The 17,800-nt window shown below is 42.3% G+C and overlaps 1 protein-coding gene across 1 annotated transcript in view; it reads left to right on the forward strand.

Annotated features, from left to right (window-relative positions):
- Nucleotides 1–17,800, forward strand: part of LOC106591367 (ABC transporter G family member 23) — a 118,759-nt gene that overhangs the window by 4,887 nt on the left and 96,072 nt on the right. Inside the window, exons 2-7 of the mRNA XM_082964926.1 lie at nucleotides 3,902–4,053; nucleotides 4,978–5,137; nucleotides 7,461–7,615; nucleotides 12,205–12,312; nucleotides 13,052–13,145; nucleotides 16,627–16,701. Of these exons, the coding sequence (XP_082821052.1) occupies nucleotides 3,917–4,053; nucleotides 4,978–5,137; nucleotides 7,461–7,615; nucleotides 12,205–12,312; nucleotides 13,052–13,145; nucleotides 16,627–16,701 (729 nt within the window). The 5' untranslated portion in view covers nucleotides 3,902–3,916. The remainder of the gene's footprint in view (nucleotides 1–3,901; nucleotides 4,054–4,977; nucleotides 5,138–7,460; nucleotides 7,616–12,204; nucleotides 12,313–13,051; nucleotides 13,146–16,626; nucleotides 16,702–17,800) is intronic.

Here is a 17,800-nt window from a genome sequence, read left to right on the forward strand (position 1 = left end):
AAGTCATAAAATTGGATTTTAAACCTTAAACCCACTGTTATCCCTAATGCCTAACCCTAACCTTAAATTAAGAACAAAAAGCTTTTTTTAAATGGATTTTTATGACATAGACAATTTTGACTTGGCAGCTAGACTATCTAGTGGAAATCGCTCAGCTCTTCTACAAGGGCAACAATTTGTGACAATAAACGTCAACCTGCGCCAGAATCTCAAGGCTGGTGTAGAGGTTAACAGTGGCTGCTATATATACACCATCCCAGCATGGGTAACAGTGGCTGCTATATATACACCATCCCAGCATGGGTAACAGTGGCTGCTATATATACACCATCCCAGCATGGGTAACAGTGGCTGCTATATATACACCATCCCAGCATGGGTAACAGTGGCTGCTATATATATATATACCACCCCAGCATGGGTAACAGTGGCTGCTATATATACACCACCCCAGCATGGGTAACAGTGGCTGCTATATATATATATACCACCCCAGCATGGGTAACAGTGGCTGCTATATATACACCATCCCAGCATGGGTAACAGTGGCTGCTATATATATACCACCCCAGCATGGGTAACAGTGGCTGCTATATATACACCATCCCAGCATGGGTAACAGTGGCTGCTATATATACACCACCCCAGCATGGGTAACAGTGGCTGCTATATATACACCATCCCAGCATGGGTAACAGTGGCTGCTATATATATACCACCCCAGCATGGGTAACAGTGGCTGCTATATATATACCACCCCAGCATGGGTAACAGTGGCTGCTATATATACACCACCCCAGCATGGGTAACAGTGGCTGCTATATATATATACCACCCCAGCATGGGTAACAGTGGCTGCTATATATACACCATCCCAGCATGGGTAACAGTGGCTGCTATATATACCACCCCAGCATGGGTAACAGTGGCTGCTATATATACACCATCCCAGCATGGGTAACAGTGGCTGCTATATATACACTATCCCAGCATGGGTAACAGTGGCTGCTATATATATATACCACCCCAGCATGGGTAACAGTGGCTGCTATATATACCACCCCAGCATGGGTAACAGTGGCTGCTATATATACACCATCCCAGCATGGGTAACAGTGGCTGCTATATATACACCATCCCAGCATGGGTAACAGTGGCTGCTACATATACACCACCCCAGCATGGGTAACAGTGGCTGCTATATATACACCATCCCAGCATGGGTAACAGTGGCTGCTATATATATACCACCCCAGCATGGGTAACAGTGGCTGCTATATATACACCATCCCAGCATGGGTAACAGTGGCTGCTATATATATATACCACCCCAGCATGGGTAACAGTGGCTGCTATATATACACCACCCCAGCATGGGTAACAGTGGCTGCTATATATATATATACCACCCCAGCATGGGTAACAGTGGCTGCTATATATACACCATCCCAGCATGGGTAACAGTGGCTGCTAGATATACACCATCCCAGCATGGGTAACAGTGGCTGCTATATATACACCATCCCAGCATGGGTAACAGTGGCTGCTATATATACACCATCCCAGCATGGATAACAGTGGCTGCTATATATACACCACCCCAGCATGGGTAACAGTGGCTGCTATATATACACCACCCCAGCATGGGTAACAGTGGCTGCTATATATACCACCCCAGCATGGGTAACAGTGGCTGCTATATATACCACCCCAGCATGGGTAACAGTGGCTGCTATATATACACCATCCCAGCATGGGTAACAGTGGCTGCTATATATACCACCCCAGCATGGGTAACAGTGGCTGCTATATATACCACCCCAGCATGGGTAACAGTGGCTGCTATATATACACCATCACAGCATGGGTAACAGTGGCTGCTATATATACCACCCCAGCATGGGTAACAGTGGCTGCTATATATACACCACCCCAGTATGGGTAACAGTGGCTGCTATATATATATACCACCCCAGCATGGGTAACAGTGGCTGCTATATATACACCATCCCAGCATGGGTAACAGTGGCTGCTATATATACACAACCCCAGCATGGGTAACAGTGGCTGCTATATATATATATATACCACCCAAGCATGGGTAACAGTGGCTGCTATATATACACCATCCCAGCATGGGTAACAGTGGCTGCTATATATACACAACCCCAGCATGGGTAACAGTGGCTGCAATATATATATATATACCACCCAAGCATGGGTAACAGTGGCTGCTATATATACACCATCCCAGCATGGGTAACAGTGGCTGCTATATATATACCACCCCAGCATGGGTAACAGTGGCTGCTATATATACACCACCCCAGCATGGGTAACAGTGGCTGCTATATATACCACCCCAGCATGGGTAACAGTGGCTGCTATATATACCACCCCAGCATGGGTAACAGTGGCTGCTATATATACACCACCCCAGCATGGGTAACAGTGGCTGCTATATATACCACCCCAGCATGGGTAACAGTGGCTGCTATATATACCACCCCAGCATGGGTAACAGTGGCTGCTATATATACACCATCCCAGCATGGGTAACAGTGGCTGCTATATATACCACCCCAGCATGGGTAACAGTGGCTGCTATATATACACCACCCCAGCATGGGTAACAGTGGCTGCTATATATACACCACCCCAGCATGGGTAACAGTGGCTGCTATATATACACCACCCCAGCATGGGTAACAGTGGCTGCTATATATATATATACCACCCCAGCATGGGTAACAGTGGCTGCTATATATATACCACCCCAGCATGGGTAACAGTGGCTGCTATATATACACCATCCCAGCATGGGTAACGGTGGCTGCTATATATACACCACCCCAGCATGGGTAACAGTGGCTGCTATATATACACCACCCCAGCATGGGTAACAGTGGCTGTTATATATACACCATCCCAGCATGGGTAACAGTGGCTGCTATATATACACCATCCCAGCATGGGTAACAGTGGCTGCTATATATACACCATCCCAGCATGGGTAACAGTGGCTGCTATATATACACACCATCCCAGCATGGGTAACAGTGGCTGCTATATATACACCACCCCAGCATGGGTAACAGTGGCTGCTATATATACACCACCCCAGCATGGGTAACAGTGGCTGCTATATATACACCACCCCAGCATGGGTAACAGTGGCTGCTATATATACACCATCCCAGCATGGGTAACAGTGGCTGCTATATATACACCACCCCAGCATGGGTAACAGTGGCTGCTATATATACACCACCCCAGCATGGGTAACAGTGGCTGCTATATATACACCACCCCAGCATGGGTAACAGTGGCTGCTATATATACACCACCCCAGCATGGGTAACAGTGGCTGCTATATATACACCATCCCAGCATGGGTAACAGTGGCTGCTATATATACACCATCCCAGCATGGGTAACAGTGGCTGCTATATATACACCATCCCAGCATGGGTAACAGTGGCTGCTATATATATATACCACCCCAGCATGGGTAACAGTGGCTGCTATATATACACCACCCCAGCATGGGTAACAGTGGCTGCTATATATACACCATCCCAGCATGGGTAACAGTGGCTGCTATATATACACCACCCCAGCATGGGTAACAGTGGCTGCTATATATACACCATCCCAGCATGGGTAACAGTGGCTGCTATATATACACCACCCCAGCATGGGTAACAGTGGCTGCTATATATACACCATCCCAGCATGGTACCAATCTGGACCCCACTGCTATTCTCCATCTTTATCCCCCTGTTGTTCACTACTGTCTTAATAAAGTGACAATTATGGGGGGAAATATATATATATTATTATTGTTATTCTAATATTATTCTAATAATTTTTTTACATTTGTTTGTTTTTCTTCTTCCAGTTGACAGAAGGAAGGATGAAGACAGACCAGGAAGCTCCTCCCCCCTCCCCCGGATTGGAGGATTTGGCGATCCGGTGTCGGGAAGTGTGTCGGTCGTACGGGAAACTCAAAGTCCTGAGTAATCTCAATTTGACCGTGCCACAGGGACACATGTGAGTAATCCACACTGACATTACAGCAAAATCACACTTCATGTCCAAATAATATATAAGTTAAGTTAATTGAGTGGCACCATTAAGTTTTAGATACTGTATGATGATTTGGACATGAAGCGTGAAAAATGCTAATATACTGTAGGTACCTTTGACTTGCATTGGATTTGTGCCACATGTGAAACAATGGCCAAGTAAACAAAACCAAAGCATGGATTGCTATCATACCTTGTCCATAGACTGCTTACAGGGTAAGGAACAGGGCCTGATTACTGAACGGGTACGCAGGGCACATGCACCAGGGCCCCCGTTCTTTTTTTGCGGGGGTTGTGGGCCCTCTGGAGGTCACAAAATGTGTTGAAATGCAGGAAGTTAGCTATTTTCCAGGACCCCAAATGCAGTAGTCTGGCCTTGGTAAGGAACCCAATATGTCATTTTTTTATTTGGGTCAACTATCCCTTTAAAGCCTAATGATAATCTATACCTTTAACAAGTAAGTAAACAACATAATTGCATTCTTGCGTTGCGCACTTGTGTATGGTAAAAATTAGGCTTCACTTGGATTTTCACATGAATCCTGCATTGATGTGATTGGAAGTTGTATGCGAGTTACGATTAAGAGTCAGACCATACTGAGTAATAAAGGTAGCAATGCTATCATACTATCATACTATAGTACAGGGGTACTCAACCCTGACCCTACGAGGTCTGGAGTCTGCTGGTTTTCTGTTATACCTGATCATTAATTACACCCACCTGGTGTCCCAGGTCGAAATCAGTCCCTGACTAGAGGGGACAATGACAAAATGCAGTGGAACTGGCTTGGAGGTTCAGAGTTGAGTTTGAGGGGTGCAGTAGATATCTATGATTTAGCTCTCATGTCCATTTTTTTAACCCAAAATTCTGTTCTCTCTTACCTTGCAGCTACGGCCTGCTGGGTCCGAGTGGATGTGGGAAGACCACGCTGTTGAAATGCATTCTGGGAACCCTGAAGATCTCCCGAGGGCACATCAGCGTGTTGGGGAAGCCGCCAGCATTTCCTGGACACCAGGTCCCTGGGAGGATGGTGGGGTACATGCCACAGGTAAACTGTTATCTTATAGGTACACTACATACCACAGGTAAACTGTTATCTTATAGGTACACTACATACCACAGGTAAACTGTTATCTTATAGGTACACAACATACCACAGGTAAACTGTTATCTTATAGGTACACAACATACCACAGGTAAACTGTTATCTTATAGGTACACTACATACCACAGGTAAACTGTTATCTTATAGGTACACTACATACCACAGGTAAACTGTTATCTTATAGGTACACAACATACCACAGGTAAACTGTTATCTTATAGGTACACTACATACCACAGGTAAACTGTTACCTTATAGGTACACAACATACCACAGGTAAACTGTTATCTTATAGGTACACAACATACCACAGGTAAACTGTTACCTTATAGGTACACAACATACCACAGGTAAACTGTTATCTTATAGGTACACTACATACCACAGGTAAACTGTTACCTTATAGGTACACTACATACCACAGGTAAACAGTAGATCATACTCCACAGTATGTCCGTATTCACAAAGCGTCTTACTCGTGTTTAAGGGAGATGTATGTACAGATGAGCTTACCTCCTTACCTCCTCAGCAGCTGCAGGAAACACACAGCTGCAGGCAGACTCAGCCTGTCGACAGGTGTGGCACAGATACAGTAGAAGAAGGAGACAGGTGTCTCAATGGATGTATAAATCTGAAGCATTCGTTTAGAACTTCTTTGGTGGTGAGAGGAAGTCCAGTGGCGGGAAGTGGGAGATAGAGATAGATGAAATTTGGCAGACATTCTGCCAATTTATCATTGATGAAACATTCGATCTCAATACAGTTTTCTGTTCTCAAAACTACAAGCTGTTACGAACAGAGGACTGAGTTTTATAGGTTTGACCTTTTCTAAAAGTTTTTTTAAATGTTGTTTAGGAGTGCAAGGGCAAATTGAGATATGCGGAACACCATAGTAACTAGATTAGATGTGTATTTTCACCCGCTAGCCAATCAGTAACTTAGGAATAGAGTCATAGCCGGAGGGTGTCATCCTCCATGGTCCTTGGTTAAGGTAGGGTTAAGGTTAGGGTTCGGGTTAGGTAAGGGTTAAGGTTAGGGTTCGGGTTAGGGTAAGGGTTGGGGTTAAGGTTAGGGTTAGGGTAGGGGTTAAGGTTAGGGTAAGGGTAGGGGTTAATGTTAAAGGGACATTTAAAAAAAATTCAACTTGGGCCTTCTGAGTGGCGTAGCGGTCTAAGGCGTCACTACAGACCCAGGTTCAATCCTAGGCTGTGCTGCAGCCGGCCGTGACCGGGAGACCCATGAGGCGGCGCACAATTGGCCCAGCATCGTCCGTGTTAGGGGAGGGTTTAGCCGGCTGGGATGTCCTTGTCCCATCACGATCTAGCGACTCCTTGTGTCGGGCCGGGCGCAGTGCACGCTGACTTCGGTCGCCAGCTGGATGGTGTTTCCTCCAACACATTGGTGCGGCTGGCTTCCGGGTTAAGCGAGCAGTGTGTCAAAAAGCAGTGCGGCTTGGCGGGGTCGTGTTTCGGAGGAAGCATGACTCTCGACCTTCGCCTCTCCCGAGTCCATACGGGAGTTGCAGCAATGGGACAAGACTGTAACTACCAAATGGATATCACGAAATTGGGGAGAAAAAGTACACCAATTTAATACTTTAAAAAAAATGTCCACTTCATGTTCATCATCTCCAGCACCACCACAACATCAACATATGTTAAAATGGAGTATTTCTATGTTTTGTAGTAAAAAAAATAGAGGAAGATAAGTGTTTTCAATGACATCATCGGTGTGCATCATGTGATTTTAGCCAATTATGAGCAGGCATTGCCTAGTAATTGTCTACTAATTGTCTACTTATCTTCCTCTATCTTTTTTACTACAAATCGTAGAAACGCACCATTTTCACAAATGTTGATGTTGGGGTGGTGCTGGTGGTGATGATAAATATGAATTTGAGACATTTAAGGGAAGGTTAGGGGGTAGGGGTTGGGGTTAAGGTTAAGGTTAGGGTTATGGTTTAGGGTGGGGATGTCCCAAGGATCCCGGATAGCACTGACCCTTCCCCCATGGTACAGAAGAGGTATCTCGTGTTACTGGCCTGCTGTACTAGACTCCTAACTTTGGCTGGGCATCTCCTTTTCACTTAAATGAAACCTGGGCATAAGCAGCACAGCTCCGCGAGAGGTTCACGCTGCTCAGCGTAAAATTACGTTCTGGTTCTATTTCCAAGATTTCAACTAACAGCTCACAGCTGAACACTTGATTAACACAACACACCAAAACACAGCACATACCATGACATAACATTGTGTTTCCCCTTTAGGACCTGGCGTTGTACAATGAGTTTTCTATCAGTGACACCCTAACGTTCTTCGGACGAATCCACGGCCTGTCAGCTACGGACACCCAGGCACGCATGGACTTCCTGGTGGACTTCCTGGACCTACCTCACAACAGCAGCCTGGTTGGAAAACTCAGGTAATTAGGGTTACAAAATCCCAGTATCTTTCCCAAAGTTCTCAGGATTTCCGAAAACCTTTCCTTCAGCTTTCGGAGCATTGTTAACTCAATGCCATTTTATTTATGAGCTGGAATAAATAATACTCCATGCTAGCTCCCTTAAAAATAAACAATGCTACGTATACAACAGGGTGGTTAAATAAGTGCCTTTCACGTCCCCTTGATATTTATATTTTAAGTACAAGTTGTACACCAATATTAAAAGCCTGTGATATCAAACTAAGTGTGTTTTAATATAGACCACATTCATTTTTAATATGAATAAAGGCATACTAATGTGATCTTCAACCGATCGCTGCCTGCACCCGCCCGCCCGTCCAGCATCACTACTCTGGACGGTTCTGACTTAGAATATGTGGACAACTACAAATACCTGGGTGTCTGGTTAGACTGTAAACTCTCCTTCCAGACTCACATCTCCAATCCAAAGTTAAATCTAGAATTGGCTTCCTTTTTCGCAACAAAGCATCTTTCACTCATGCTGCCAAACATACCCTCGTAAAACTGACCATCCTACCGATCCTCAAGTTCGGCGATGTCATTTACAAAATAGCCTCCAATGCCCTACTCAATAAACTGGATGCAGTCTATGACAGTGCCATCCGTTTTGTCACCAAAGCCCCATATACTACCCACCACCGAGACCTGTATGCTCTCGTTGGCTGGCCCTCGCTTCATACTCGTCGCCAAACCCACTGGCTCCAGGTCATCTACAAGCCTTTTCTAGGTAAAGCCCCGCCTTATCTCAGCTCACTGGTCACCATAGCAGCACCCACCTGTAGCACGCGCTCCAGCAGGTATATCTCTCTGGTCATCCCCAAAGTTAATTCCTCCTTTGGCCGCCTCTCCTTACAGTTGTCTGCTGCCAATGATTGGAATGAACTACAAAAATCTCTAAAACTGGAAACACTTATCTCCCTCACTAGCTTTAAGCACCAGCTGTCAGAGCAGCTCACAGATTACTGCATCTGTACATAGCCCATCTATAATTTAGCCCAAACAACTACCTCTTCCCCTACTGTATTTATTTATTTATTTATTTTGCTCCTTTGCACCCCATTATTTCTATTTCTACTTTGCACTTTCTTCCACTGCAAATCTACCATTCCAGTGTTTTACTTGCTATATTGTATTTACTTCGCCACCATGGCCTTTATTGCTTTTACCTCCCTTATCTCACCTCATTTGCTCACTTTGTACATAGACTTATTTTTCTACTATATTATTGACTGTATGTTTGTTTTACTCCATGTGTAACTCTGTGTTGTTGTATGTGTCAAACTGCTTGCTTTATCTTGGCCAGGTCGCAATTGTAAATGAGAACTTGTTCTCAACTTGCCTATCTGGTTAACCCTAGGAAGATGTTAACACACCTAACCCCAACATTTCTCCAAGTTTCGCCATCATTGTAAAGTCCTAGTTATGTTGTTGCTTTGACAGTCATTTCTGAAGATGATTATTTATTTAATGTGTTTAGTGATCCCTCATTTTAAGGTCAACCTTGTTACGTGAACTGACCTCTTTTAACATGGGGAAACTATTTCTCTTTAAATATTTTTTTTCTAAATAATCATTGAACATCTAATAGTCAAATCACAGAGTAAAAACAGGTGAGCTGTTTCTACTCTTTTTATCCATGTTCTGGTGTTTTGTGGTGGGAAACGGCATGGCAGCCAGACTTTGGGGTGACCATCGCTAATTGTGAATGGGAAACTATTCCCATTAATGCCCCAAAGAATTATGATATTCCATTTAAAATGATAAATAAATTACAAACTACGCCTGTCCCAAATATAAGCAGCACTAGGTACTTATGCACATGTCTGCTTATGCACATGTCTGCTGATACTGTCCTGTAGTTAATGATTTCGGGAAAGAGGTGGAAAGGGACATTTCAAACATTTTGGGCTCTCCAGTTGGTCTATAGTGGGTTTTAATCTCCTCCCCCTGTGCCTAGACTATGGCTGAGTCCCAAATGGGACGATATCCCCAGTATAGTGCACTACTTTTGACTAGTAGTGCACTATCTAGGAAATAGGGTGCTGTTTGGGACTCAATATCTCTCATTTTGATCTGGGGGAAAAGTAGTCTACAACCAAGAGAGATAGAAAGAGAAGGAAACTGTTTCCCCCTGAGGAGGTTTATGTTTGTGTGTCACAGGCTTCTGTCATATAAAAATGCTGTGGAGTCAGCCCGCCCTGTCTGAAACTAAGTAGGTGTTATGCAACAGACATTTGTCAAGACGTCAATGCCAAAAAGAAGGCTCCCTCACTTCCATCAAAACAACTCCTCAATGATTGCTTATTACTTTTAGATGTAAAAGTAATAGTACACAGCAAACTGGCCAGTGTTACCTGGCGTTGATTATTCAGTGTAACACTTCTAGTGTTGATTCAGGAGTTAAATTAACACTCAGTGGTGTTAAATAACCCCAGTGTTGGTGTTAATAACCAGAGTTGCTGAAATGGTTGTTCCAGTGATTTACTTTAGGTAGTGTGATATTTTAGTCTTCCTAACTCTGGCAGTCATTCACAATGCAGGTTGCAGGTGAATAAAAATTCCAAATTTTGCATATCCCCTGCTCTGGCTGGATTTCAATAGGAATGACAAATCACTTTGCAAGCCAGCATAATGTGACTTGCAGAACTTGATGTGGCCTGTAAACTATGAGTTGTAGGCCACTGTATAACAAATATGTATTGTATTGTCTTAAAGGGATACTTCAGGATTTTGGCAATGAGGCCCTTTACGTTATCATGTCTCTGTGTCCAGTATGAAGGAAGTTAGAGGTAGTTTCGCGAGCCACTAGCATTAGCACAATGACTGGAATTCTATGGGAATCTACTAGCATTGCCAAAATCCCGAAGTATCCCTTTAAATAATATGTATTTAATGACAGCATATTCACTTAGGACAGGGATGGGCAACTGACAGCCCATGTGGATTAACAGTTTTTCACTTCAATCAATCAATCAATCAAATGTATTTATAAAGCCCTTCTTACATCAGCTGATATCACAAAGTGCTGTACAGAAACCCAGCCTAAAACCCCAAACATCAAGCAATGCAGGTGTAGAAGCACGGTGGCTAGGAAAAACTCCCTAGAAAGGCCAGAACCTTGGAAGAAACCTAGAGAGGAACCAGGCTATGAGGTGTGGCCAGTCCTCTTCTGGCTGTGCCAAGTGGAGATTATAACAGAACATGGCCAAGATGTTCAAATGTTCATAGATGATCAGCAGGGTCAATTAATAATAATCACAGTGGTTGTAGAGGGTGCAACAGGTCAGCACCTCAGGAGTAAATGTCAGTTGACTTTTCATAGCCGATCATTCAGAGTATCTCTACTGCTCCTTCTGTCTCTAGACAGTTGAAAACAGCAGGTCTGGGACAGGTAGCACGTCCGGTGAACAGGTCAGGGTTCCACTTGTTATGTCAGGCACTGATAGTCACTCAATTAGCCCATGTTAGCTAACTATTTTAGATCGGTAAGTTAGTCTAGCAGCCAGCTATCTAAACTTATAGTAATCAATGGCAAAATGTGTAGAATTGCAGGAAATGAGCTCATGATAAGTTCAGAAATTGCCCATCCCTGGCATAGGATCTCACTTGGTGAAGGCCACAGGACTAAAAATGAATTAATTCAACAACCATGCCCTTTGTCACTAACAAATACAGTCATGGGTGGTAACTCTACAATTTAGTTGAAAGGCAACCTGGGAAAAATTCAAATAAGTCTTAACACTAAGTAGTGTGTTAATTTAACACTGAAGTGTGGAAGAGTGGACCCGTATAGACACTGAAACAGTGTTAATTTGCTGTGTAGCTATCGTCATGACATCAGCTCATGGGAATCTGAAAAAAGATGGAAGATTACTCTTGGATAATAACTCTTAGATCTGGTATAGTAACTCTTAGATCTGGTATAGTAACTCTTAGATCTGGTATAATACCTCTTAGATCTGGTATAGTAACTCTTAGATCTGGTATAATACCTCTTAGATCTGGTATAGTAACTCTTAGATCTGGTATAGTAACTCTTAGATCTGGTATAATACCTCTTAGATCTGGTATAGTAACTCTTAGATCTGGTATAATACCTCTTAGATCTGATATAGTAACTCTTAGATCTGGTATAGTAACTCTTAGATCTGATATAATACCTCTTAGATCTGGTATAGTAACTCTTAGATCTGGTATAGTAACTCTTAGATCTGGAATAGTAACTCTTAGACCTGGTATGTAACCATATTATTAAATCATTATTATATAATTAACACACCATATCATTAACACAATTCAGCTGCAGAAGGTCATACATTATATTAATGTATTTGATGTGATTTAAAATGTTGCATCTTATACAACTGTCAAACATAGAGCAGAACCAACAGCTCTCAGTCCGTGTGTGTGTGTGTGTGTGTGTGTGTGTGTGTGTGTGTGTGTGTGTGTGTGTGTGTGTGTGTGTGTGTGTGTGTGTGTGTGTGTGTGTGTGTGTGTGTGTGTGTGTGTGTGTGTGTGTGTGTGTGTGTGTGTGTGTGTGTTTACAGCGGAGGGCAGAAACGGAGGGTGTCTCTGGGAGCAGCCTTACTTCAAAATCCCCAGTTATTGATTCTGGATGAACCCACAGTCGGGGTGGACCCTGTGCTGAGAGCCAAGTATGTACTGGACAACCACACACACATCCAACCAAAACCAAACTGTGAAAACCAAACTATTGTACCCAACCTCATGCCTTCAAAGAACCAGTCTCACACCTTTGAGTGCTGATCTAGGATCAGATCCCCCTCTCTTATTTATTATGATTTAAAAGGCTTAACAGATCCTAGACCAGCACTCTGAGATGCTTCATGGATTAAGAAAACCCGACCAGGTCAGTGTTTCCCAGGTAACCCAGGCAGGTCATCAGGCTAAGACTGCATCCCAGATGGCCCACTATTCCCTATGTGGTGAACTACTTTAGACCGGGGCACATAGGGGGCCTTTTGGGACACAGATTAAGACATCTTTATGGTTGTAATCAAATCATATCTGCACGAAGTTAGTTTATTCGTTGTGTGACGCTGAAAGGTGGTTCTCTGAACTGCACTCATGTGATGAGTGACCTTGCCTGAGACCTCAAGACCTGCGTTAGCTCCCCAAGCTAATGCCTAGGCTTTAGCTCAACGGGACACGTAGTCTTGTGGTGCGCAGATGATCACATTTGCACACTCTCTCTCTGTATCTCTACTGCTCGAGGTACAGTACAACATTGTCCCAAACAGCACCCCATGTCCTGTGTAGTGCAATACTTTTGACCAGAGCCCTGGTTATAAAAGTGCACTTTATAGAGAATAGGGTGCCATTTGGAACAACAGGATGTGCCCTTAAACTGAGTTGTGTCATGTGTCCCTGTAGGATCTGGCAGCATCTAGTAGAGATTGTGAAAACTGGAAAAGTATCAGTCGTCATCACCACTCACTACATCGAGGAGGCCAGGCAAGCCAATGTGGTAAGATACAGTCTATATACATGGACAACTACCTACTGATATTCAACTACCTACTGATAAACAACTCCCTACTCTATATACGTACATGCCATATGTTTTCATAGCTGCTTAGAGGTTCATTTGAGCAAACATTGGTTGTCTCTATACTGTCTCTATGCACTATAACAGTCTCTATACTGTCTCTATATTCTATAACAGACTCTATACTGTCTCTATACTCTATAACAGTCTCTATACTCTATAACAGTCTTTATACCTTCTCTATACTCTATAACAGTCTCTATGCTGTCTCTATACTCTGTAACAGTCTCTATACTGTCTCTATACTCTATAGTCTCTATACTGTCTCTATACTCTATACCAGTCTCTATGCTGTCTCTATACTCTATAACAGTCTCTATACTCTATAACAGTCTCTATGCTGTCTCTATACTCTATAACATACTCTATACTGTCTGTATACTCTATAACAGTCTCTATGCTCTATAATAGTCTCTATGCTGTCTCTATACTCTATAACAGTCTCTATACTCTATAACAGTCTCTATACTCTATAACAGTCTCTATACTGTCTCTATACTCTATAACAGTCTCTATACTGTCTCTATACTCTATAATAGTCTCTATGCTGTCTCTATACTCTATAACAATCTCTGTGCTCTATAATAGTCTCTATGCTGTCTCTATACTCTATAACAGTCTCTATACTCTATAACAGTCTCTATACTGTCTCTATACTCTATAATAGTCTATATGCTGTCTCTATACTCTATAACAGTCTCTATACTCTATAACAGTCTCTATACTGTCTCTATACTCTATAATAGTCTCTATGCTGTCTCTATACTCTATAACAGTCTCTGTACTGTCTCTATACTCTATAACAGTCTCTATACTGTCTCTATACTCTATAACAGTCTCTATACTCAATAACAAGCTCTATACTGTCTCTATACTCTATAACAATCTCTGTACAGTCTCTATACTCTATAACTGTCTCTATACTGTCTCTATACTCTATAACAGTCTCTATACTCTATAACAGTCTTTATACTGTCTCTATACTCTATAACAGTCTCTATACGGTCTCTATACTCTATAACCATCTCTACTCTATAACAGTCTTTATACTGTCTCTATACTCTATAACAGTCTCTATACTGTCTCTATACTCTAACATACTCTATACTGTCTGTATACTCTATAACAGTCTCTATACTGTCTCTATACTCTAACAGTTTCTGTACTGTCTCTATACTCTATAACAGTCTCTATACTCGATAACAAGCTCTGTACTGTCTCTATACTCTATAACTGTGTCTATACTCTATAACTGTCTCTATACTCTATAACTGTCTCTATACTCTATAACAGTTTCTATACGGTCTCTATACTCTATAACAGTCTTTATACTGTTTCTATACTCTATAACAGTCTTTATACTGTCTCTATACTCTATAACAGTCTCTATACTGTCTCTATACTCTGTAACAGTCTCTATACTGGATTTGGAACCAAGTGTTTAATGTGAGGTGACAGTATGAATGTCACCTTTATTTGAGGGTATTTTAATACGTATCTGTTTTACCGTTGAGAAATGAAAGCACTTTATGTATCTAGTCCCCCCATTTAAAGATGTCATAAGTATTTGAACAAATTCCCTAATAGTGTATTAAAGTAGTCAAACGTTTAGTATTGGTCCCATATTCCTTGCACACATTGACTACATCCAGCTTGTGTCTCTAAATGTAATTTTTTTATTTAACCTTTATTTAACGAGGCAAGTCAGTTAAGAACAAATTCTTATTTACGACGGCCTACCGGGGATCAGTGGGTTAACTGCCTTGTTCAGGGGCAGAACGACAGATTTTTACCTTGTCAGCTCAAGGATTCGATCCAGCAACTGGGGCTACCTGTCGCCCCAAACTACAAACTTGTTGGATGCATTTGTGGTTTGATTTGGTTTTATTTCGGATTATGTTTTGACCAATAGGAAAGGTGACATGATGACTGGCCATGAGCCAAGCCTTCATGTTTATACCATGAGCCAGAGATGTCACCTGTCACAATAAACCTGTCCTCACCTGTCAAAATAAACCTGTCCTAACCTGTCACAATAAACCTGTCCACACCTGTCACAATACACCTGTCCCCACCTGTCACAATAACCCTGTCCTCACCTGTCATACTAAACCTGTCCTCACCTGTCACAATAAACCTGTCCTCACCTGTCACAATAAACCTGTCCATACATGTCACAATAAACCTGTCCTCACCTGTCATAATAAACCTGTCCTCACCTGTCATAATAAACCTGTCCATACCTGTCACAATAAACCTGTCCATACCTGTCACAATAAACCTGTCCTCACCTGTCACAATAAACCTGTCCATACCTGTCACAATAAACCTGTCCTCAACTGTCACAATAAACCTGTCCTCTCCTGTCATACTAAACCTGTCCTCACCTGTCAAAATAAACCTGTCCTAACCTGTCACAATAAACCTGTCCTCACCTGTCACAATACACATGTCCCCACCTGTCACAATAACCCTGTCCTCACCTGTCATACTAAACCTGTCCTCACCTGTCACAATAAACCTGTCCTCACCTGTCACAATAAACCTGTCCATACATGTCACAATAAACCTGTCCTCACCTGTCATAATAAACCTGTCCTCACCTGTCATAATAAACCTGTCCATACCTGTCACAATAAACCTGTCCATACCTGTCACAATAAACCTGTCCTCACTTGTCACAATAAACCTGTCCATACCTGTCACAATAAACCTGTCCTCAACTGTCACAATAAACCTGTCCTCTCCTGTCATACTAAACCTGTCCTCACCTGTCACAATAACCCTGTCCTCACCTGTCACAATAAACCTGTCCATACCTGTCACAATATACCTGTCCACACCTGTCACAATAAACCTGTCCTCTCCTGTCATACTAAACCTGTCCTCACCTGTCACAATAAAGCTGTCCTCACCTGTCACAATAAACCTGTCCATACCTGTCACAATAAACCTGTCCACACCTGTCACAATAAACCTGTCCTCTCCTGTCATACTAAACCTGTCCTCACCTGTCACAATAAAGCTGTCCTCACCTGTCACAATAAACCTGTCCCACCTGTCACAATAAACCTGTCCTCACCTGTCACAATAAACCTGTCCTCACATGTCACAATAAACCTGTCCTCTCCTGTCATAATAAACCTGTCCTCACCTGTCATACTAAACCTGTCCTCACCTGTCACAATAAACCTGTTCTCACCTGTCACAATAAACCTGTCCCACCTGTCACAATAAACCTGTTCTCACCTGTCATACTAAAACAAGTCCTACCCGTACAAATATTTGATGACTAAGGCTCTTTCTTAATACATCTTTCCTTGATTCCTCGCATCCTCTCTCCTCGCCTCGTTCCTCAAAACTCCATTTGGAATGACCCTGCTGTTTTCTATCTCTCCAGGTGGGTCTGATGAGGAATGGCCAACTGTTGGCCGAGGGGGAACCAGAAACCTTGATGAAACAGAACAGTGCTGCAGTGAGTAGCTAATAACAGTGTATACAATTTACTTATATTTTGTAGATTTCACACTTTATTCAGACAGTTGGAAACAGAGGGGGGGAGACAGGGGGACAGGCAAGCGGGAGTACAGTAGAAGCGGGGATTGAACGGCGGTATATATTAGAGTATATTTAATGGGACTGATGCCAGGAGTGTTACCACTAGACAACCAGCCATGCAGGCAGTAGCCCTACATTGACCCTATTGCTTCCTACCATCCACCCACCAAGTCACTACAGACTCTGGAGAAAGCTTTCCTTCAGCTGTGTGAGACGTCTGACTGTTGATGTCTGACTGCCTTCCCAGTAGGCAAAATTATATTGAAAAGACGTCTAAAAAAACATGTTTTCCAGATGTTCATTTTAGGTTCTGAATGAAAGATGAAAAAACATACAGTACCAGTCAGAAGTTTGGACACACCTACTCATTCAAGGCTTTTTCTTTATTTTTGAAGACATCACAACTATGAAATAACACATATGGAATCATGTAATAAGCAAAAAAGTGTTAAACAAATCTAAATATATTTTATTTGAGATTCTTCAAAGTAGACCTCATGAAGCTGGTTGGGAGAATGCCAAGAGTGTGCAAAGCTGTCATCAAGGCAAAGGGTGGCTACTTTGAAGAACACTTTTTTGGTTACTACATGATTCCATATGTGTTATTTCATAGTTTTGATGTCTTCAATATTATTCTACAATATAAAAAATAGTACTAAAATAAAGAAAAACGCTTGAATGAGTAGGTGTGTCCAAACTTTAGACTGGTACGGTATTTTCCGGACGTTTAAAATACGTATTTTCCGGATGTTGAAAAGTCCTATTTTCTGGAGGTGGAATTCGGGTTAATTTTTGGTTCTAAATGAAAGTTGAAAATATGTATTTCCGGATGTTGAAAATACGTATTATCCAGACGTTGAAAATATGTATTTTCTGGACAGTTCTGAATGAGTTGAAGAGATGTAATTTTGGTCATTGATTTAAACTGCACATATTGTACATTCTCAATTAAGTTTGCATTATATCAGAATAATACTTTTTTTTATCAATTTAATATAAGAAAGAGGAGCCAAGTG

The sequence above is a fragment of the Salmo salar genome, chromosome 18, assembly GCF_965601325.2.
Source record: "Salmo salar chromosome 18, fSalSal1, whole genome shotgun sequence".
NCBI lineage: Eukaryota > Metazoa > Chordata > Actinopteri > Salmoniformes > Salmonidae > Salmo > Salmo salar.